Below are 23,043 nucleotides of genomic sequence, written 5' to 3' on the forward strand. Positions count from 1 at the left end.
CTGTGCGCAGCAATATTACTGCACTTTTGTGCATCAAGCCTAATGTACATAAAAATCAAAAAACAAATAAAAAGAAAACAGCAACAACAAAAAGGTAGGAATTTAACAAAAATATTTGCTTTTCTCTGGAACTTTATCTAACTTTTCCCTGTTTGTGATGCAAGGCATTGTTGTGCTAAAGGCACAATCTGCACTCATACAATAGTTTACTATCTGGTACCCACTGCCATTACAGGAGGGATACACATGCACACAGGCAGTTTTGTATATATAAATACACATATACACACAGAGACACACCCTCTTTCCTCTCCCCTCCCTCCTCCTTGTAAGAAGAAGTTTTACTTCTGCCTAGCTGAGGGGAACAGGCTGCCTCTGACTCACAGGGGAAAGAGAAGAGACACACAAGACACACACCTAAAAAAAGCAGAAGAGAGACAGTCACAGCCAGAGAGAGACCTCCCCACTGGGAGACTGAAGACTGCAGAAGAGAGACAGCCAGGAGCTGGACTGGGCGGCTGTCACCAGCAAACAGGAAAGAAACAGACAAACTGATAGCTGCTCAGCTAAAGCGAAAGAAGCTGTCAATGACATGCAAGAATACTTACTGGAAGGCAGAGTGACTGGGGAACTCAGTGGCTGAAACTCTGAGAAAAAAAAAAGTCACTTGAAAATGCCTATTGCCTCAGAAACAGCAGCTCTGCTATTTAGAGAAGTCAGAGCAGCAAGATAGGTGAGCTAAAGTTGAAAAGAGTATTTGAAGAGTATGACATGCACATGTGCAGTCACTGAGACCCAGTGAGAAATCATACAGGAAGGGAGAGGCGACCAGAGAGCACGACTGAGTCACCAGCAAGGAAAGAGTTTGTTTGCCCATCACCATGCTGGATTGCCACTGAGGAGAGACAACCATGACTTCAGTATGGAAGAGACTGCAGCGCACTGGGAAGAGAGCATCCCGCTTCCAGTTTGTGGCCTCTTACCAGGAGCTGATATTAGAGTGCACCCAGAAATGGTGAGATGAAATTGCGTCCTGACACTGTAACCTTATCTGTGTGAAAGCACCCTGCACTATAATACACAGCACACCTCTCTGGGCTGAAATTGGAGCCACCCATTAGCTGTCTGGCCTTCCTAAGCTCTGCGTTTGTGCAATATTATTTTGGAAAGCGATATGACACAGGTTTCCCATGCTGCGTAATGTGTACCTACAGCTTCTGTGGCCACCTCTATGTGCCCTTATAGGAAACTGTCACTGGCAGGCTCTATGTCATGGAGTGTGACAGCTAATGGGGACACTGAGTCAAATGTCACACATGTCACTAAACGCAGCGACTGAGCTGTAGGATCAGGAAGGCCTGCACTGCACGATTTGCATAGAATGGTACAGGGTCACGTCTTGTATTACAATAATGATTGTAAACTACACATGCGTGTTTTGTGTATGTCGTTGTTATTGCTTGGTCACACAGAGGCCATAGTTCACCTCACTGTTGAAGGTTACGGAAAATGTAACACTTTCCCTGTGGTGTAATGTTTGTATATTTTTTTTGTTTACTTCAGCAGCCAAAACTTTAAAAAATAAGTATTTGGGATAGAGTGAGCCATGGTCACAATCAGGTTGTCACTGCTGTCTGTGACAGGTACTCTTTAATTCCTGTCCCAGTGACCTCCTGAGGCGTTGTGTGGACCCTGGTGGCCGGCCAGTACAGGAGGTGAGGGAAAACAAACCTTGAGAAAGGTTCTGGTTCAGGGGTGTCAAATACAAAGTGGGCCATGATTGTACACTGCAACCTAGTCGTGGGGAAACCACAATGTCAATGTCTACTGGACCCCTTCCTCCCTTATAAAGTTCCCAGGTGTCTAATGGCCCCCCTCCAACCCCTATGTAGTTGTTCCCTGGTGTCTAGTGATCCAGTCTCCCCTATACAGTTCTCTGGTGCCTAGTGCCCCCTCCCCCCCACCCCGATACAGTTCCCTAGTGTTCAGTGCTTTCCCCCTCCCCCATATGGCTTCCCTTGTGTTCTAGGATCTCACCTCCAATATAGCGTCCCTGGTGGTCTAGAGTGGGCCAAACACAATGCAAAATGGTGAAACCACTTGAGGGCCAAATTTTAATGGCTATGAGGGGCAAATTTGGCCCGCGGGCCAGGGTTTGACATGTATGTTCTAGTTCTTCCCCTCCATAAAAAGGTAGAGATTAGGTGGTAACGTCGTATTGATGGTTCTTCCAAATGGCACACAAAAAAACCCAAAAGGTGTTCTAGCTCTTTTTCATGCTGTCTACAACTCTAGCTCTTAGGGTTAACTCTGGCTTTAAAACTTCAAAATAGTGCAATGTTGTTTTATCAAAAGAGGCTTTTAAAGGGATTGAGAGTGTTTGGATTTCTAGCATTGCAAGAGCAAAGTCCCCAGACTTGGTGTCTGATAGCTAGGCCTCATTGTTCTCTATGTACATGACAGCATACAATTAATCAGTCAATCAATGCATTAAAGCCCTAGGCCAGGCATGTTTTTTCAATGCATAGTGTGTGCGACATATCCTTTGCAATGCACTGTTACGCATTATTGTTTTCATTAGCTAGCTTGTTGGGTGTGCAAAGCTGTCCTCCAGTGCCAGTTGCAGATGCTGCTTTCCAGAAGAAACTTAAGTTCTCTTATCTGACCATACTCTTCCTGATATGCAGTCATCATCCACATGAGGTAGCTAGGGAGGAGATGGCATTGGTGCACCAGCCAGTGTTTATCTTCAATTGCAGAGCTAACCCTGCAGATCATCTACCTTTGTTACACAGAAGGGAATGGAGGGTGGTGGATGAAGCTAGGGGGTGGCTCTTTGCTGGGGAAGCAACTCTTTCTCTTCTGACAGCTCCTTACTTTATACATAGATCTGTGTGGTTGTTCCACAAAACTTTCACCTGAATTGAACTCAAGGAGACCCTGTTAATGTCACTAAGGCAGGGTTCACCCTATGACGCATTTGTGACGTGGATGGTGACATCGGAACTGCTGTGTCTGCTGCATCATATTGCTATAACGTATAACATATCCAACGTTCGTCTGGTATCCAATAAAATTGTGCAAGGTCAGAACTTTGCATTCTGCTTTGCAAAAGACACCAGACAGAACAGACATGTTAGCACATGTCTGAACGGATCTTCTACTTAACCTCAACATGTCTGTTTTGGTCTGCTCTAGGAAACCGACCCTTTTAGCCTCTAGTGTGAACCGAGTCTAACGCATTTTCAGGTTAGCGCTGTTAGGGCCTTGCACTGCTTTTTTACAATATCTGATGCGCACTAGCTGTCTCCGTTTGCACCTTAGTCAGCTTTCTGTTGGTGCGCCTCCTGTTCTTTTTAACAATAGTACAGTTCAATACTCAATACATGTTGTGGAGTTTGTGGGACTTTGTTGCTATTGCATATGGATTTGAGTGGCGCCTGTACTGAATGTTGAACTGTACATATTTAAGTATGTTGTATCATCTCTTCACTAGCACATATTAAGGCCTGGTTTTCAGGCATGTATTGTTTGTGCTAGTAGGCCATGGGCTACACATTTTCTTATGTTGTAAAGTCACTAGCACATACTAACGTTATGCATACACGCTAGATCAGGGGTATCAAACTCAAATACAAAGTGGGCCAAAATTGTACACTGGGACCAAGTTGCGGGCCAACTTCTATGTCTACTGGCCACCTTCCTCCCTTATAAAGTTACCTGGAATCTAATGGCCCCCCTCCAACCCCTATACAGTTTCCCTGTGCCTAGTGGTTCTCCTCCCTCCCCTATACAGTTCTCTGGTGTCTAGTGCCCCCCCCCCCCCACCCTCCCCTATTCAGTTCCCTAGTCTTAAAGAGAACCTGTACTGAGTAAAAATATTTAAAATAAACACATGAGGTAACCTCAAATGAACATTGCATAGTTGCCTTGCCATCAGTTCCTCTCAGAAGCGCACCATTTTCTTCTGACAATAATCCCTTCCAGTTCTGACAATATTTTGTCAGATTTGAAATATATCAGTTGCTGTCAGTAAAATATCAGTTGCTGTCAGTTACAGCTGAGAGGAGAACTGATGTGTCCATGTTTCCCTATGGCTCAAGTGGGCGATGTTACAGTTTAACTGTGTGCTGACCAGAAAGCTGTTATGGGTAATTGCCATTTTCAAAATGGAGGACGGAAAATTCCATTGATCACAGTGAACAAACAGGACGCGGGAAAGGAGAAAGACACTGAGGAGTAGACTGCATGGAAGGTAAGTATGACTTGTGTATGCTTATTTTGACTTTTAATTGTCAGTTCAGGTTTTCTTTAAGTGCTTTCTCCTAACTCTTCCAAGAGGCTTCCCTGGTGTTTTAGGGCTTCATCATCAGTATAGCTCCCTGGTGGTCTAGAGTGGGCCAAACGTAATGCAAAGTGGGAAATCCACTTGGTAGCCAAATTGAATGGCTCTGAGGGCCAGATTTGGCCTACGGGCTGGAGTTTGACATGTATGCGCTAGATTCAACTTGGCTTAGACGAGAATCTAGCATATGTGCAGGAGTTTTGTTGCATCGCCTCAAGATCCAGAATGCCGATTTATGAGCAATTTCTGACTCTTGAGCAACCCCCAAACGCATTGTTCTCCTACTCATCACACTCGGTGGAAACTGTTATGTTGTACACCACGCATCCCTGCATAATAACAGACGTGTCGCTAGCCTCCAAGCAAAAACTTAAGGTGGCCCATGCATGAGACAACTTAGCAGGCGATCAACCATCTGATTCGATTATTATAATCAGATCAGATGAAAATTGGTGTCACCAAGAGCATGCTTGATCGACAATGCAGCCGATTTCGGTCTGAGACTGGTTGCTTGTATCGATTGTACATGCTGCAAGGTGTAGGGCTGACATGGTCGATTGGGTGCATGGTGGTAACAGGGTGCGACCGTGCGATATGGGGAACGAGCAGCGAATGCAACAGAACACCCAGTGCTGTCCCCACTAATGTAAATTGTGCCACGTGCCGTATACTTTACCTGTCGGTGTGCGCTGCTGGCTCTGTGCTCAGTTATTATTATTATTATTTAGTATGTACATAGCGCTGACATATTCTGCGGCGCTGTACAGAGTAAACCGGTATATTGTCTTATCACTAACTGTGCCTCAGAGGGGCTCACAGTCTAATCCTAATCCTAGTCACTAGAGATGGCCCAGCCTTGGAGAACTCATGGAGAAGCACATGATCAGTTTGATCAGCTGATAGATTTGTAAGCCTTTGATTTGCTGTGATGATTTCCTGGTTTAACACATGATCATGACCAGCAAATCGGAACCTTACAAATCTATCAGCTGATCAAACTGATCATGTGCTTCTCCAGGAGTTCTCCAAGGCTGAGCCATCCCTACTAGTCACATGTCTATATAGTGTAGTGTATGTATTGTAGTCTAGGGCCCATTTAGGGGGAAGCTAACTAACTTATGTATGTTTTTGGGAGGGAAACCAGAGTGCCCGGAGGAACCCCACGCAGACACGGGGAGAACATACATACTCAGTGCAGATAGTGCCCTGGCTGAGATTGGAACCGGGGACCCAGCGCTACAAGGCTAGAGTGCTAACCACTAATCCACTGTGCTCAGTCCACATACACGGGCTCCACGTGGTTACCGGCATATATATGTGGGCGTGTCTTTGATGTCACACCACATGCATTTTCTCGTTGACAATCTTAAGCTGCTATGGCAAAATGTGCATGTTATAATGCAGACGAATGTCCATAGTGTATGGAAAAAATGTGTGCTGAAAAACAGACAGGTGGGCACAAGTTGCTCACAGATTTTGTACGTTGCTTGAATGTCAATCTATGGAATTTGCGATTCATGTTTCAGGTGGATGGGCCCTATTCACAAAACATTTGCGGGAAAAAAAATCTTGGAGGGAAAACACAGCATCGGTATTTTTGACTTTTGTGTGCTAATTCATAAAAATGTTTACACTTGCGATGAAAGGTCAGGGAATTCCCGCATTAAACTAGCGGTGCTGGCTGAGTTGTTACATTTTCTCTGTGCAGAGACAGTTACTATAAAGGAGGCAGCCCCAGCATCCCTATAGATGTGCATTTTTTTTAAAAACTGCCTCTCCTTGCCCTGAATCTTCTCTGAATCTGTCTATTAGTCTTTCTAAACAATCTATTTAATTGCCACAGCTTAGAAGAACTTCAAGAATGTTACACATGCAGGCTTTCTGATGTGAAATGTATCTGAAAACAGGTACCCAAGGGGTTAAACAACACAGCCTTGGTATTTTGGGATGTACAAGATACAGAGGCGCCAAAAGAATAAAAGGTAATTAAATGAACTTAAAAAACCAACTGGTTAAACAGAGGAGGCAGCGGTGGTCTTACCCCCTCCAAACAGACACAGGCAAGGACTGCGATTCAGACAGTCAACAATTTATTCGGAACTCCAAAAAACAATGCAACGCGCTTCACGGGCCATACATCCCGCTTCCTCAGGCAAAATACAGTAGGAGTCACAGCATCTGTATTATATCAACGAGCTCGGCGCCTCTCAGTGACTCCTACTGTGACTTCCGAATAAATTATTCTTTTGGCGCCTCTGTATCTTGTACACTACATTGAGTCCACCCTGGGTGGAGGGTTGTTACCCTATTTTCCTGTCTACAGAGAGCGAATTTTTATTCCTGAGTGGGGTCAGGATTGTTCTCCCCACCTGCCTATACAGTGGTTGCCTATTGGTAACCTTGGTTTGTAAGTATAATTTTAACTTCTCATTTATTTTGTTGTCCCCAAGACGAATTACACTATTGGGGCTCTTGGTGTCCCTCTGCTTTATATTGGTATTCTGGGATGCCTTGTTTGCTCTGCTCTCACTGCTGCTGTCTGGGAGGTCTGTCTCTATTAGCTTGCCTGTTATCCGCATGCTTATCGCGTTATCTAAACAGCCGGTATTCTCCGTTCCCATTCTGCCTGCTCTAATCTTTATGAATTGACATTAGTGACATGTGTTGTGATAATCACCGCATAAGGTGGTAATTTCCCGCACTGCTCAGGAATTGTAGCTTTTCATGCAGAAACAGCTTTTATGAATGGACACTTTGCTAGATGGTCGGTAAAGTCAGCTGTTTTGAGCATTACCGCATGCGGGAATGCTTTATGAATAAAGGCCTATGTCTCCACTTCCTTGTATAGGAAGGAGACAGCCACCAACTCATTGCTGAGAGCAGACAGTTTCCACCCCCCGCATACTGTCAGAGGGGTCCCTACCGGGCAGTATTTAAGGGTGCGCAGGAAGTGCTCCGAGATGACCACCTTTGAGATGGAGGCCAAGGATTTATGTAGCAGATTCATAGAAAGGGGATACCGTGATACCCACCTTAGACGCGCATACCAACGCGCAGCACATGCTGATCGAGAAGCACTAATAGGAGTGCAACATCACTCCACACGCGCTGAGAATAATACACGTTTCTGTACGAGATTTAGTGTCCAGAGTGGCTTGATTATGGACGTCCTTAGGCATCATTAGTATATTTTACAGAATTATCCCAAACTTGGTGCCCTTGTTCCAGAGTCCCTGAACGTCTCCTTCAGGAGAGCACCCTTCCTGAGAGACCTTCTGGTGAACAGCCATTTTGCAGGTACAGGCGACACCCCCAGACACTGTAAGGTCACAGGTACCTACAGGTGTGGTGGCTGTACTGTCTGTAGATTTATGCAGGTTGGGAAGGTGGTTGAGCCAAGGCAGTGGCGTAGCTAAGGAGCTGTGGGCCCCGATGCAAGTTTTACAATGGGGCCCCCCAAGCACTCTATACATAACAATTGATACGGCACACCAAAATCTGCCAATGGCAACTACAGTGTCAGAGGTGCAAGAAGGGGATGGGGAGCAGTTTGTTAATGATTACCACTATTCAAAGCATCTATAGAAGTGATTATTATGAGCACAGGACCAATAGAGAGCTAATACTGTAGTTGAGGAAGGGCCCTTCGGGGCCCCTCTGGCCCAAGGGCCCCGATGCGGTCGCTACCTCTGCAACCCCTATTGCTACGCCCCTGCAAGGTGGTTAAGCTGCCGGACGGCAAAACCTGGAGTCTTTCTCATTTTGTAAACTGTGACACGGTTCTGGTTATTTATCTCTTGGTCTGCCCCTACGGGGCTTTCTACGTGGGGAAGACCAAGAGAGAACTTAGGAGACGAATTAATGAACATATAACAAAGGTCAAAAGTAAGAATCCAGAGGGTCTGTCACCGGTAGCTCACCACTTTAAAACTGCTCATGGCGGTAACTGTAAAAATCTGAGGGTAGTGGGTCTTGACACCAACATCCGGGGTGGTAATTTTGACAGACTGGCTCTCCAACAAGAGGCACACTGGATTTTTGAACTGAAAGCCACTGTCCCTTCAGGTCTTAATGACTCACAGAGCTATGCCTCCTTTTTACCACAGTGATTTGTCTTTTCCCTGGCGTGCTGCGTTTTGCGGCACGCCGCCGTTTGATGGGGTGTTGCTATTTTGCATTTCCCTCTCGGCCTGTGTGTCTGTGAGTTTTATCCTAGGGTGATGTTGCAGTCTTGAAATATATCGTGTGGTCTTCTATGTTATAGTTATAGCTTATGATAACCCTGGGATAGCCCATATTAGTGGTTTGCGCCTATATAGTCCCTTAACCCTTTAACTCTTATGTATACTATCACCTTGATTATTGTGGCCACTTATCCATATTGTGTTGAGCATTCAAATCAAGTTTTATGAAAATATCTTTGTGGCTGCTCTGCACTGTCGCGCCCCCCCCCCCCTTCCGCATCCCTGGCCCTGGTTTGCGTTCCAGTGACGTGTGGGATGGGCGGACGATGTTTTGCTAATTGGCCGCAAGTCTGTATGAATAGGAAGTATGTGTGCGATGACGCAAGATTGTTGACACGCCCGCTCGAGAAAGCCGGAAGTGAACCTGCGAAACATGTCAGGTCTGTATGGCATGACGGTGTGACCCGCGTGGAGTACGCCTACCCTCCGCTACCCCTAGTGTGCATCGCTCTGCACCTACTGCCTTCGCAGCACACGTCTCGCTCTTGTATCCTGGCCGGATGGACTATGGCGTTGCCTCACGGCTGCGAATACCCCATGCCTTCAGCGCATTAGCCAGCAAGGACCTCTCTGTGGATTACAAACAGGGACGGATCTAGACCAAGTTGCCCCAAGTTGCGCCTGGGGCAAGTTCAGGTTTTGGCGCCTAAACTGCCATTCCTCATCCAAATTTTGCCGCCTTTTTAAGACTTCAACAAACTGCGCCTGGGGCAAGAGACCCGCTTGCCCCCCCCAGATCCGTTCCTGATTACAAATGATGACAACTACACTGACACTTGTGTGATCTACACAGTATCTACGGAAAAGGACACAGGGAATCCTATCCGACCACTAACATCGTGGAACGGGTAGAGTATGCTACCGGAACCCTGACTCATGCATTGATGTGCTTTGCACTAACTGTGTTGTCTCAGTGACCTGCAATTTATGAACTGGCTTTGCTTTGCTGCATATGCTTTCTTCTGCTAAAACTGCATGGTGTGTCCCGGCTTAACCACTAAACTTGCTGTGTGCATTACGCTATTCAAAGAACTGTGTTCTGTTCAGTCTATTTTTTTTTTTTTTGCTATGGAACAAGGAGCTTGAGACATATTGCCTATTAATATACGGACATATACATTTTTTTGGGCGATCGCCTTCAAGGAATGTTTTGTCCCGGTATGCATGTGTGTATGAGTGGTAAGGGTAGTGATCTGTGAAGGGTCGGCTGACTTCCTTGCGGGTGCACACCTTTTTAAAAGGTTTTTTTATGTAACAGTATTTAATAAAGTTTGTATTCTTATATTACTACGATCTCTTCGTTTAATTGGAGTGTACGCCTCCTCCATTTACGCTTACAGTTTTTTGTGAAAAACAGACATGTTTCTGCATTGACAAGTGTGAACCCTGCCTAAGCCCACCCTTATCCAGGACTTGCACCTTCTAAAACTGTAAGTCTTGTCCAAACCCTAATTTGACGTTAAAGTGGATCCGAGATGAACTTTTACACATTACATAATTGTGTTCCTTTCCTATTGTTTATAGGGCATACCTCAAGCCAAATACTTTTTCGTTTTTGTTTTAATACTCTAATTCCCTATAAACTAACCAAGCCACGCCCACAGGTTTTCAGGGAGCCAAGGCACTTTCAGACAGTAGCAAGGGCTCATGGGAGCTCAGTCTGGGCAGGAGGAGGGGGAGGTATTACTAGCCAGAGATTTCAGAGGCAGAGGGGAGGAGGGAGGATTAGATTTTTTCACAGAAGATGCAGATAAGCCTGCTTCTGTGTAATGTTTACAAACAACATGGCTGCTGTCATTATATCACAGGAAGAAATAATCCTATTCTATTAAAGCTGTTTGCAGCTAGATTTGCTGTGCAAACTATCTAAACTTTAGATATGATATATAGACAAGTTACTTGTTATAGTTAGTTTTTCATCTCGGATCTGCTTTAAGGTAAACCTGAGATGATTGTAGCAAAAGGATTTATATTTACATGGGGCTTCCTGCACCCCCCTGTAATATGTCTGCTTCCTCACCATTACATTGGAATCAGAATCGCATGCAGTGTGCAGGGAGCCTTAGTGATCAATGAGAGTTTCGCATAATTGTAATTTCGCATAGTAATCCACAATTGTGATGCGAAATTTCGGGAAAGATTGAAAGTAATTTTGTTTGCAACAGTAATTCGTAACCATGCTTTTGATATTTTTGCATAATTTCGTGCCGATTTTATGCGCTTAATAGCAAAGCCCCATACGTGTTACTGTCGCAAGCCTGTGTTACATATGTTAAAGGGAACAGTGTGGACAGGACAAAAAATGAATTGCTCAAAAAGTCCTTGTAGTTTTTGAGAAAGTCGATTTTAAAAATGCAAAGAAAAACAATTACGTGATTGGGTAGTACTCACAGCCAATATGCAAGGTAGGACATACAGGAAACTCACAACAAAACAAGATCATACAAATGATTTGATAACAGTACAGTGTCATACAGTTGTGTTCAAAATTATTCAACCCCCACTGAAATTGAGTGTTTTGGCCAGTTTGACATTGATTTTGATCATTTCAGTCATCTTGTTTACAATTAAATCAAAGAGGCACTTGTAAGTCAGACAAATGTAACATAACATGTATAATGAAATAACCACAAATATCTTTTCTGTGCTGACATCATTATCAGTTTTATTCAACCCCCAAGTGACATTCATTCTTATTACTTAGTACAACATCCTTTTCCAATTATAACAGCTTTTAAACGTGAAGCATAGCTGGACACAAGTGTCTTGCAGCAATCTACGGATATCTTAGCCCATTCTTCATGGGCAAAAGCCTCCAGTTCAGTCGCATTCTTAGGCTTGTGCACCGCAACTGCTTTCTTTAAGTCCCACCAGAGGTTCTCAATCGGATTTAAGTCTGGTGACTGCGATGGCCACTCCACAATGTTCCAGCCTTTAATCTGCAACCATGCTCTAGTGGACTTGAGGTGCATACACACATCAGACTATAGTCTTTGGAAAATGAAAGATCACAGACCAACCTTACCACCCTTCATGTAGTATGAGAGCCATACTCTACACAGTCTTTTCTATGGAGCTGAACTCCACATCAGAAAAAAATCTTTGCAGGATGCTGCACACACAGCTGCTGTACAGACACAAAAGATCAGTATCTGCAAAAGATCTGTTCCTGCCAAAAATCCATTCCTGCAAATTGCAATGATAGTCTATGAGATCTGCAGATCATCATACACACATGATTTAACTGACATTCATCTGCAGATCAAGCAATCATCTGCAGATCTGAAAATCCATCCTGGTGGATCTGATCTACAGATGAATGTCAGTTAAATCATGTGTGTATGATGATCTGCAGATCTCATAGACTATCATTGCAATTTGCAGGAATGGATTTTTGGCAGGAACAGATCTTTTGCAGATACTGATCTTTTGTGTCTGTACAGCATCTGTGTGTGCAGCATCTTGCAAAGATTTCTGTCTGATGGGGAGTTCAGCTCCATAGAATAGACTGTGTAGAGTATGGCTCTCATACTACATGGAAGGGGGTAAAATTGGTCTGTGATCTTTCATTTTCCAAAGACTATAGTCTGATGTGTGTATGCACCTTTGGAGGTATGCTTGGGATCATTGTCCTGTTGAAAGGTCCAACATCTCCCAAGCCTCAGGTTTGTGATGGACTGCATCATATTTTCATCCAATATCTGCTGGTACTGAAGAGAATTCATGGTACCTTGCACATGTTGAAGCTTCCCTGTACCTGCAGAAGCAAAACAGCCCCAAAGCATGATGTAACCCCCGCCATGCTTCACAGTAGGCAAGGTGTTCTTTTCTTCATAGGCCTTGTTCTTCCTCCTCCAAACATAGGTCTAGTGCACACCAGAGCGGTTCGGCTGCGTTTTGCGATCCGCTTGCGGCTGCGGATACGCTTGGGTAATGTATTTTAATGGGCTGATGCACACCAGTGCGGGAGGCGTTTTGTAGAAACGCATACTCCCGGGCTGCTGCAGATTTTGGATTGCGGATGCGTTTCTGCCTCAATGTTAAGTATAGGAAAAACGCAAACCGCTTTGAAAAACGGCACTTCAGAGCGGTTTGCCAGGCGTTTTTTGTTACAGTAGCTGTTCAGTAGCAGCTTTACTGTAACAATACATGAAATCTACTACACCAAAAACGCTTCACAAAACCGCAAAATGCTAGCTGAAACGCTACAGAAAAAGAAAAAGCGTTTCAAAATCTGCTAGCATTTTGCGGATCTGCTAGTGGTTTTTGGTGTGCACCAGGCCATAGCGTTGATCCATGGGCCCAAACCGTTCTAATTTTGTTTCATCAGTCCACAGAACACTATCCCAAAACTTTTGTGGTAGATGATTGAAATAATCAAAATCAATGTCAAACTGGCCAAAACACTCAATTTCAGTGGGGGTTGTATAATTTTGAACACAACTGTAGGTCAAAATAGAGACTGTTCTAGTCCACAAGAGGGGTGATTGACAGTAAGATTGCATAATCAAGCTGGAAACACTAGGGAGGAGGGCCCTGCCAGAGGCTTACAATCTAATAAGAATATGCACATAAACATTATGCAGAAGATACATAAGTTAAAACAATTATACAGTACTATCCAGATTAGTATAAATGATCCACAAATAGCAACTGTAAAATTTCATATATAGTGGATCTGAAAAAGAATAAAGAAGTGAGCAGAAGATAGCAAACAATTATCATAAACCATGTAAAGGTGGCCATACACTTATAGATTTGCAGCAGATTCGACCATCAGATAGATTTCTGTCAGATGCCTGTCAAGTCAAATCTGACAGGAATCTATCTGATGTGTGCCACACACTAGGAACAGATTTCCAATAGATTTCAGAATGAAATCTATTGGAAATCTATCTAAATGCATTATTGGACCATTAGATCCAAAGCAACTCTATAGGTGGCCATACACTGGTCGATGTGCCATCAGATCGACCAACAGATAGATCCCTCTCTGATCGAATCTGATCAAAGAGGGATCGTATGGCTGTCTTTACTGCAAACAGATTGTGAATCGATTTCATCATGAAACCGATCACAATCTGTGGTAATGCTGCCGCTGCCCGCCTGCCCGCATACATTACCTGCTCCGCCGGCTCGTATCACCGCTGTCTTCTTCTCCGCTGGGCTCCGGGTTCCGACTGGCTTCACTTCTTTCTGTCCGGGAAAGTTTAAACAGTAGAGGGCGCAGGTAATGTATTGCCGCTGTATTGCGTTGGTCGTTGGGCATTCGAACGCCGCTATCGACACACTCCCGACCCGCTGGCGATTGAGGAAAATCTTCCGCACGGACGGATGGACGGGAATCCACGGGAACGATTGGGAGGGAAATCGATCGCTCTTTCAGCGTTTGCGCATTTATTTCACAGCAGATTCGATCACAGTGATCGAATCTGCTGTATATCAGCGGGAAAATGGTTAGGTGTATAGGCCCCTTATCGGCCATCGATCTGCTGCCAGCAGCTGAACGACCTACATTTTCCATCCTGTCAGATAGATCAAATCCATCTAAATCGATCAAAATCGGCCACAAATTGATCGATAGATTTGATAGAATCGATTTCTGATCGATCGATTCTATAGAAACGATGGATTGATCGATGGCTGAAATCGACCAGTGCATGGGCCCCGTAACAAAAGAAAATTCAGACGATGAAAACATGTCGGCTGCTTAACCAATCACATCTATGATCCAAGCGTCTACGGAAAGCACATTGAATATAATAAGGACCCACAAAAATCAAAAGGGGAAAAGGTCCAAAGTACTCATTAAGGTAAATGAAGGTATGAAAGGGGGCCATAGTCCTCCGCTGTTTTCCAAAGCTCCCAAGGAGCTTGTCAGTGGTGTTACTCAATCCAGCCGTCATTTCCTCCATCCGTTTTCTCCCCCCGTGATATTATAGCACACCAGTGGCTGCTATGAGAGGGGGCAGAAGTCACAGTGGTGACAGGATAGAAGGAGAGTATGGAGGTAGGAGTGATGGTGGAGTTGTAAAGGGCCCATTGATTCATAATCAAGTCTGCTATTATAACCTTACCTCTCAGGTGGACATGGAGAGCTTGGTAACACTTGCATCAGTTTATCTGAGAATTTATGGTACTTATGCAAATAGAGGATCCTGGTAATTGTTTCAGGAAAAGCATTACACACCAGTTTAACCTCAGTACAATGAACTACATTGAATTGGGTATATTTCTTTAAATCACCTTCCCTTTCACCATTATTACTGCAAAACAGGAAATGCATGTGATAAAGGAATACAGGCTTTGTGCAATTTTCACTGACTCACAGTGTGTTCTTCCTCCTGGTCTGTGCCTCAGAGTATGCTGCAGTGTGAGTGACCCTGAGAAGCTACAGAAGGTATTGCTATCTACCAAGCAGCCTGCCTCACAGGAAGTGGATCCATGTGTATCTTTCAGAGTCCTATGCTTGTATAAAACTCATGGAGGCCATTGGCGTCAGAGCAGGGGAGGAGGTAGAGCATTAGTATTGAATAGCCTAGGTTCTTAAAATGTCTTACAGCCATCTCCCGGGGGGGGGGGGGGGGGGTAGTTATATTAGGTTCAGCAGGGCAATTGAAGAGTCTCTATATTACAGAAAGTTTTGAGCTTAAAGTGGACCTGAACTCTTGCTCAGGACAGAAGGGAAACATAGAGAAATGCACCCTGAATGTATTTATAGAGTTTAGCCTGTCTAATTCCCACTCATCTGTGACTAATCACCAGTGTAATTTGATCTCTCAGCTGTGTCAGCTGGCTGCCTTTGCAGAGCAGCTGATTTGTAAACACAGGATCCTGTGTCTGCTTCCACGAAAGCAGGAAGTAGACATACTGCAGATTTATTGCAGGATTTGTATCAGCTGTAACAAAGAAATGTTTTTCTTTAACGGTTATTATGCTGTTACTTATGTTTTCGAGCAGAGAGGAAGTTCTGAGTTCAGGTCCGCTTTAAAAAAAAAAAAGGGTAATATATAAACAAAATAAGAGTTAAAAGCACAGGAAAATGTTTGGAAACAATTGTGCCCAATTATTATGGAGTAATCCTAACAAAAACATGTCAAAGGGCACTTGAGATGATGTTACCCTCAACAGGAGGCACTTGACACTGTGTTTCATAACCTGCTGTAATGATGCTATGAAACACTGCCTCAGAGGAAGCTGTGTCCGTATAAAGCCCATGGAGGCCCTTATCAATGTCCTTATTATCACAGGAGGAGAGAAGGTGCTGGACTAACAAGTACCTCAGAGGATTATAGGGGTCTATGGAAACTACTGAGGTTCTCCCACAGGCTAGATCCCATAATTGATAGCCGCACAATCCAGCTGTACAGAAAACATTATTTTCAAAACAATTACTGTATTCTGCGAAAGTAGAATTTTATCACAGTTTTTAATAATAATACAGAATATCTGTTAAAAAAACAACAAAGGTACATTTTCACAATATGGGAAACATCAATGCCATTGCTAATCTATAGTTATGGTCTCCTTCAAACATTCTAAATACTTATGAACTGTTGCTTACCCTTTCAGCTTCGGGTACAGTAGGATTATGGCAGGGGGTGGGGCTAGAGGGAAAAGGGGCAGGGCTTAGAGGCAATCCTTTCTAGCACGTGTACTTTAGAAAACAATCTTTTGACAGCTCTGCTGTTAGGTGGCCAGTTGGATGCCCTAAAAACATGCAGAAGTGTGGTTAAAGGGGAACGGAAGAGAGAGGTATATGGAGGCTGTCCTGTTTATTTCCTTTTAATCAATACCAGTTGCCTGGCAGCCCTGCTGGTCTATTTCTCTGCAGTAGTATCTGATTAAAACCAGAAACAAGCATGCAGCTAGTCTTGTCAGATCAGACTTATAAGTCTGAACCACTGAAACACCTGATCTGCTGCATGCTTGTTCAGGGGCTATGGCTAATAGTATTAGAGGCAGAGGATCAGCAGGGCTGCCAGGCAACTGGTATTGTCTAAAAGGAAATAAACATGACACCCTCCATATACCTCTCTCTTCAGTTCCCCTTTAAACACCTCATACATGTGTCTGCAGAAACTTGGAACAGGGACATTTAAAGCTTGCAAAACAAAACGTTGATTATTGTAGCCTGTAATGTAAGGCTAGAATTTTTAGGCAGTTACAGGAAGTAGCCACCCTGCGTGGGTGTGGCCTGTTGTGGTCTCAGATGATGATGGTGCTTACTGCTGACTATCATGATTATTGGAAACATCAACGCTTTTATTCTGAATTCATTTTGCATTTCCCTCACTAATTACTTTTATGTATAGTGACAGGCACAGTAAATAATAATGATAATCCCATTACTATGGCACCTGTCAAGGGAGTAGAATATATTAGGCAGCAAGTGAATGATCTGTTCTTAGGCCCAGGCATTAGGACCTAACAAACTTTGACAAGGGTCAAATATTGACTGTTAGATGCCTAAACAATCCCCTTGGGTGACATCGCTGGGCCAGGCTGTACATACGCGTGTCAGCTGTGTAGCTGACAACGTGTTCTGTTGCTATGCGAAGGCAAGACAGAGCGACATGTGTGAGACGTCATGTGGCGGGCGGGGCATCGGTGTGCACACCCCCGACTACCGGCTCAGCTGACTTTAGTCAGGGGTGTTAACGATGCTTAAAGGACAACTGTAGTGAGAGGTATATGGAGGCTGCCATATTTATTTCCTTTTAAAGTGAGTGTGTACCATTTAAAAAATAAAAAAGTCGGATACTCACCTAAGGAGAGGGAAGGCTCGGTCCTAATGAGCCTTCCCTCTCCTCTCCCGGTGCCCGGTCCCGCACAGGATCCCCCATGGCAGTATTCGACCAGTTCAGTCAAATACTGCCACTTCCGCATGCCGAAGGGAGCTTTCAGAAGCCTTCGGGAGCACTCGGGCTCCCGAAGACGGGCCGCTCCATACTAAGCATGCGCAAGCGCCCTCTATGATGCACTCGCGAGTGCGTAGTATGGAGCGGCCCATCTTCGGAAGCCCGAGTGCTCCCGAAGACCTCCGAAGTCCCTGCGGCGGCGGACGCGAACGGGGGAGCCAGCGCAGCACTGAGGGCACCGGGAGAGGAGAGGGAAGGTTCATTAGGACCGAGCCTTCCCTCTCCTTAGGTGAGTATCTGACTTTTTTATTTTTAATGTGGTACCCATTGGCTTTAAACAATACCAGTTTCCTGGCAGCCCTGCTGATCTATGTGGCTGAATTACACCAGAAACAAGCATGCAGCTAATCTTATAATAATAATAATGTCAGAAGCATCTGATCAGTTGCATGCTTGTTCAGGGTCTATGGCTAGCAGTATTAGGCCCCATTCACACTTGCGTTTTGGCAAGTAAACGGACCGGATCCTGATCGGATCCTGACCTGATCCTGACCTGATCCTGATCAGAACCGTACGGTTCCGATCCGGATTTGGTCCGTTTTCATCAGGCTGCCATCCGGATCCGTGGGCAAAAAATAGCGAAATTTTAAGAAAAAAATTTTGGGGTCAGCAGAAGGTGCACCTGTTGCACCTGTAGAATCAGGTTCCTCCGCTGTAGGCCTCACCTCCACCTCCGACATACTGCCAAACAGCTCCAGCACGTCTGTCACTGCTGCTCCACTCCAGACATGCTTGGCCCATGTGTCCCCATCCGAAATGGCCGTTTAGATACGCATAGGAAGTGGGGTAGAACGTCAGGTTTTTGTAGGCAGTGTGTTCTGTGCCTTCCGTTCCCCATTGGTTTCTGTGTTCCGGATGGTGCTGTCAGGCTCCAGTCCGGCTCCGGTCCGGGTGCGTGGGCCGGAGATCCGGAGCCAAAAAATAGCGCATGTTGGAAAGGAGTCCGGATCCGATCCGGCTCCGGTACGTACAGAACGGACGCGTGTGAACGTCCGCATAGACTTTACATTGCTATGCGGAGCGTACGTTCCGTTTGTACAGTATGCGGTCCGGATCAGATCCGGAAAATCCGGATAGCGAATGCTAATGTGAACCGGGCCTTAGAGGCAGAGTATTAATAGGACAGCCAGGCAACTGGAATTGCTTAAAAGGAAATAAATATGGCAGCCTACAGAGTCCTCTCACTACAGTTAACCTTTAAGTTAGAGAATCTTGTCAGGTGTTTGTATGGTGTATCCGGTGTTCAGTGGTTAATACCTACAAAAAAATCTGTAAAAATGTACAGTTCAGTAATCCACCTCAAGTGGTATGTTAGATCTTTTTTTTCCAAATTTGCAAAGATTTTCACATATGTAGTAATAGTTGGATAAATTACCGAAAAACTGCATGACAATTTGCTAAGATTTTTACCTCATTTCATTTGGTATTTTAAAGAGAAACTCCTACCAAGAATTGAACTTTATCCCAATCAGTAGCTGTTACCCCCTTTTACATGAGAAATATAATGATTTTCACAAACAGACCATCAGGGGGCGCTGTGTGACTGATTTTGTGCTGAAACCCCTCCCACAAGAAGCTCTGAGTACCGCGGTACTCTGGGCAAACTGCCACAATGTAACAATGTTCACAGACAGGAAATGGCTGTTTAAAGCTGTCTGTAACAGCCAAAACAGCTAGAAAGAGCTACATAACCTGCCCACAGTAAAAATGTCACCATGTAATACATGTCAGGATGTGAATCTGGGAGAGGAAAGATTTTACAATGAGCAAACACTGACTAAATCATTTATACATAATTATGGTAAAAAACGAAGCACTTTTTTTACTGCATTATTTTCACTGGAGTTCCTCTTTAAGGAATCATGCGGTATTTCGTTTTAATGTTTTAAAGGGACACTTAATTGAAAAAAATATTGCCCAGTTGCATACTTAGGGCTTCTTCCAGCCTCCTGAAGTCCTCCTGCACCCTTACCGTGATTCCGTGCTCCATTTCCCATGCTCCTCTATCACACACCTGTCGTCGGAAGTGCTCCACGCAAGCCAGTGTTGCTAACTCATCCCTTTAATTACTGACACATCTAAGTTATACAGGTTCTGGGGCTATTTGCACATAATCAGTGCCTTAACTGCATCTACCTAGCCACAAACAAAAAGGGATGAGTTGGCAACACTGGCACAAGCGCAGTGGCAATTTTAGCTTACTGTGCAAGAGCAGAGCGCTCCCGGCCTCAGGAGTGCGTTGGAGGAGGAGCACGGCACGGGGCCGCGCATCCAGTGATCAGAGGGGGACACTGGGGGAATCGAGCAGAGCGGGACGGTGGCGAGGGACCAGGAAGACTTTAGGGGGCTGGAAGAAGCCCCAGGTAAGTAATTGGACATTATTATTTTTTTCAGCCAGGCCGGTTTTACACTTAATTTTTGCATCGCTGTGGGAATATGATGCTCCTGCAGCATCCCACCTTAACACAAAAAATGACAAACATGACCCTGTGACACAGTGCGCCGACAGAGTCACATGCACAGCGCCACCCCCCACCCAGTGATGTATTCCCTGCTGGATTTCCTGGATTCCTGTCCGTCCGCGCGTGAAACCTGCAGTGCATTTCCCTATTTTACTGCAAGAGGCCACAAAAGCAAAGCAATAGGTGTGAAAGTGACTTTCACACCTATTGCGGTCCGTTGCGGTCAGTTGCGGTGTGCCGGAGGTATCCAATCCCACGTAAGGGCAGCAGCACGTTATCGCAACCCTCTCGCTTAACACATGGTGCTTGGGGTAATAAGTCTATGGGTGACGCAGTAAGTGTGTCGCAGTGCACATTCACACACCGATGGGAATCCCAGTGACGTGCTTCCTGCTTATGCATACGACCCTGTCTCCGGGTCATACGAAGAAGGATTTGTGCGGTGTGGTAGTCGCATGGCAGAGATCATGTAAAATCGGCCTTAATGTTTTGGCTGATTGGTGTATGTAGCAACTAAACTACCTTATATACTTGCGTGTAAGCCTAATTTTTCAGCTCAAAAAAGTGCTGAAAAGTTACCCCCTCGGCTTATATGCGAGTCAGTGGAGCAGAACGGATGGTGGAACAGGTTTTGTTACTGGCAGAGGAGCGTAAGGATCTTGCACTAGTGATCCTGCTCCAGCTGAGTCCATGCTGTGTCCGTACCCACCATCCCCTGCAACATAGTGTGCAGAGTGTGCTGCTCAAGACTACCTGTGTCCCCTGGCTTGTGTAGCGGAGCGTGCAAGCAACGTGTCAGCAGTGCAGTGATCAGGGATTATTCCACTGTGGCAATCGCTGTGTCTCATATCTATGTAGCCAGCTAGTGGTGTCTTGAAACACAGCTGTATCATCCTTGGGGCATATCTAGCTATGGGGAGGGGGGCTGACTTGTACTAGGGGCACATCTGGCTAATGTGGTGGGGGCTATATAGGGAGGGGGCTTATACGCAAGTAAATTACTTTTTCCTGGTGTCTGAAGGAAAAGTGGGTACCTCGGCTTATACGTGGGTCGGCTTATACGTGGGTTGGCTTATTTGCAAGTACATACAGTACAGTTCCATGGCAGATGTGGATGGTAATAGAAACAAAAAGAAGACAAAAAAATGGTCTGAACATTTCTGTATGATAGGGTTGATTTATTATGGCAGCTTCAATGAAGACTGGAACAAGATTGAAGCATTTGTCCAAAGCAGCAAACCAGAGTCAAACAGCAGAAACCTGATTGGTTGTCCCAGCTGAATAATTCTCAGCATGCCTATAGGCTGAAACGGAAGGCAGAGTAAAACCATTTATACATTGTATACCTTGTCTTGAAACGATTGCTGTACAGACACTGCTCAGCTCCTAACCGAGCAGCATGTTCTGTTTTTATGGAGAGGGGAGGGAGATGCATGATCAGCGCTAAGGTGTGGAAACTCCCTATGGGATGGTAGGCATTGGGGGATATTGCTCTGTAGTGGCAGATCAGTGAGGAGGAGGCCAGCAATGTCAGGGGATACATGTACACACAGGGCCGGATTTACCATAAGGCACTGTAGGCACATGCCTACAGGCGCTTGATGATGGCAAGGAGGCTCACTCCCTTCCCCGAGTGCCTCCCTGCTGTCTTACCTATATAGAGTCTCAAGCAGAGTGTAAATGAGAGGTTACTCACCCAGATCTCTGCAATCCACTGACCAGATCTCTGTTCAGTCGGGAGCACCAAAAGCTACCTAATACTCGGGGGCACCTCTAACTACTTAATACTGAACACACCTCTGGCTACCTAATGCTAAGGGGCACCTGTAGCTACATATGACAGGCAAGGGAACTAAGGGAAAAGTGACAGCTGGGCCAGCCAGCACACTTGTGGTGTGGTTCGGTGGAGGATTGTGGGTTCATGGAAGGCGGAGTTTAGAGTGCCAGAACATCTGTGCCTATAGGCTCCTGTGATGAAAATCCGGGCCTGTGTACACACTTTCTGGCTAAAAAGACCAGGTATATTCGTCTACAAGCTTTGTTTGTGAAAACAATGATATCACTGTTCATCTGTGGTGTTTTGGTTATTTTCTTTAATTATTAATGAGACAATTAAAAGTAAAAAGAACTTCACTAGCTATCCAGTGATAAACAGTTTATGGTATCTGTTTCTCTGTGACGGCAGATAATGCTGGAACATGAATTGGTGACCTTTGCCTGTCTAACTAGGGCCATTCTCTTTGCTGAGGACTTAGGGCTGGTTCACACGAGTGTCGGCCGAATGCTTTTCTGCAAGTGTGCAGAAAGACTAGCGGATGAGGCAGTGTGAGCCTTATCTCATGAAGGTGTGAATATATCTCTGAAGAGGGACCCTATGCTAGCTTATATGCTTTTCCGCATTTTAAGAGTTGTGCTTAACCAGCTGATGTATCTGATACAGTATATCTATGCCCTTGGAGATTTCATCTTAGCACCAATAGATTCACTAAGATTTTCACCTCATTTAATTCGGTATTTTAACTAATGCAGTACATCTACGCACTGCAGGCCTTCATCTGAAGTTCACGTCGCCGCCCGTTAGAGGGGAGATCAGTGAATGGGAACTCAGTTACTATTCATTGATCTAAGTCTTTGTGTCAAAGATCACCAGCATCAATGAGATGCCTGCGGTCATTGTAACAAACACAGTATCATGTACACAAGTTACTTCCTGTTCGTGTACTAACAGCACGCGCAGGAAGAATCGGTTTGGGGCCATCTTGTGACCCCAAACCATAAAATTATACCTACACACATTTTTTTTTAAATATAAATTACATATCTCACCCATTAAAATGAACCCCTTACCTCCCCCACTTTCCCATAGTGACCCCAAAAACTAATTTGTATATTAAAAAAGACATTTAAAAAAAATACAAAAATAGTTACCTTAGGGACTCAACTTTTTTTTAAAATGTATGCCATGAAGGTATATTACAGTTATTTTTATTTCCAAATAAAATATTGTTGCAATACATTGTAATTACCAGGACAAATAGGCAATCAATAATTTGTGGGTTTTAATTACAGTA

The 23,043-nt window shown here is 44.7% G+C and overlaps 1 protein-coding gene across 5 annotated transcripts in view; it reads left to right on the forward strand.

Annotated features, from left to right (window-relative positions):
• The first annotated feature begins 336 nt into the window (after window positions 1–336).
• EHBP1L1 (EH domain binding protein 1 like 1) overlaps window positions 337–23,043 on the forward strand; it is a 181,563-nt gene continuing 158,856 nt past the window's right edge. For all 5 annotated transcript variants that reach the window (XM_068260656.1, XM_068260660.1, XM_068260658.1 and 2 more), the window contains exon 1: window positions 337–1,015. In XM_068260656.1, the coding sequence (XP_068116757.1) occupies window positions 912–1,015 (104 nt within the window). In that variant the 5' untranslated portion in view covers window positions 337–911. The remainder of the gene's footprint in view (window positions 1,016–23,043) is intronic.

This window comes from Hyperolius riggenbachi, chromosome 11 (assembly GCF_040937935.1).
Source record: "Hyperolius riggenbachi isolate aHypRig1 chromosome 11, aHypRig1.pri, whole genome shotgun sequence".
Taxonomy (NCBI): domain Eukaryota; kingdom Metazoa; phylum Chordata; class Amphibia; order Anura; family Hyperoliidae; genus Hyperolius; species Hyperolius riggenbachi.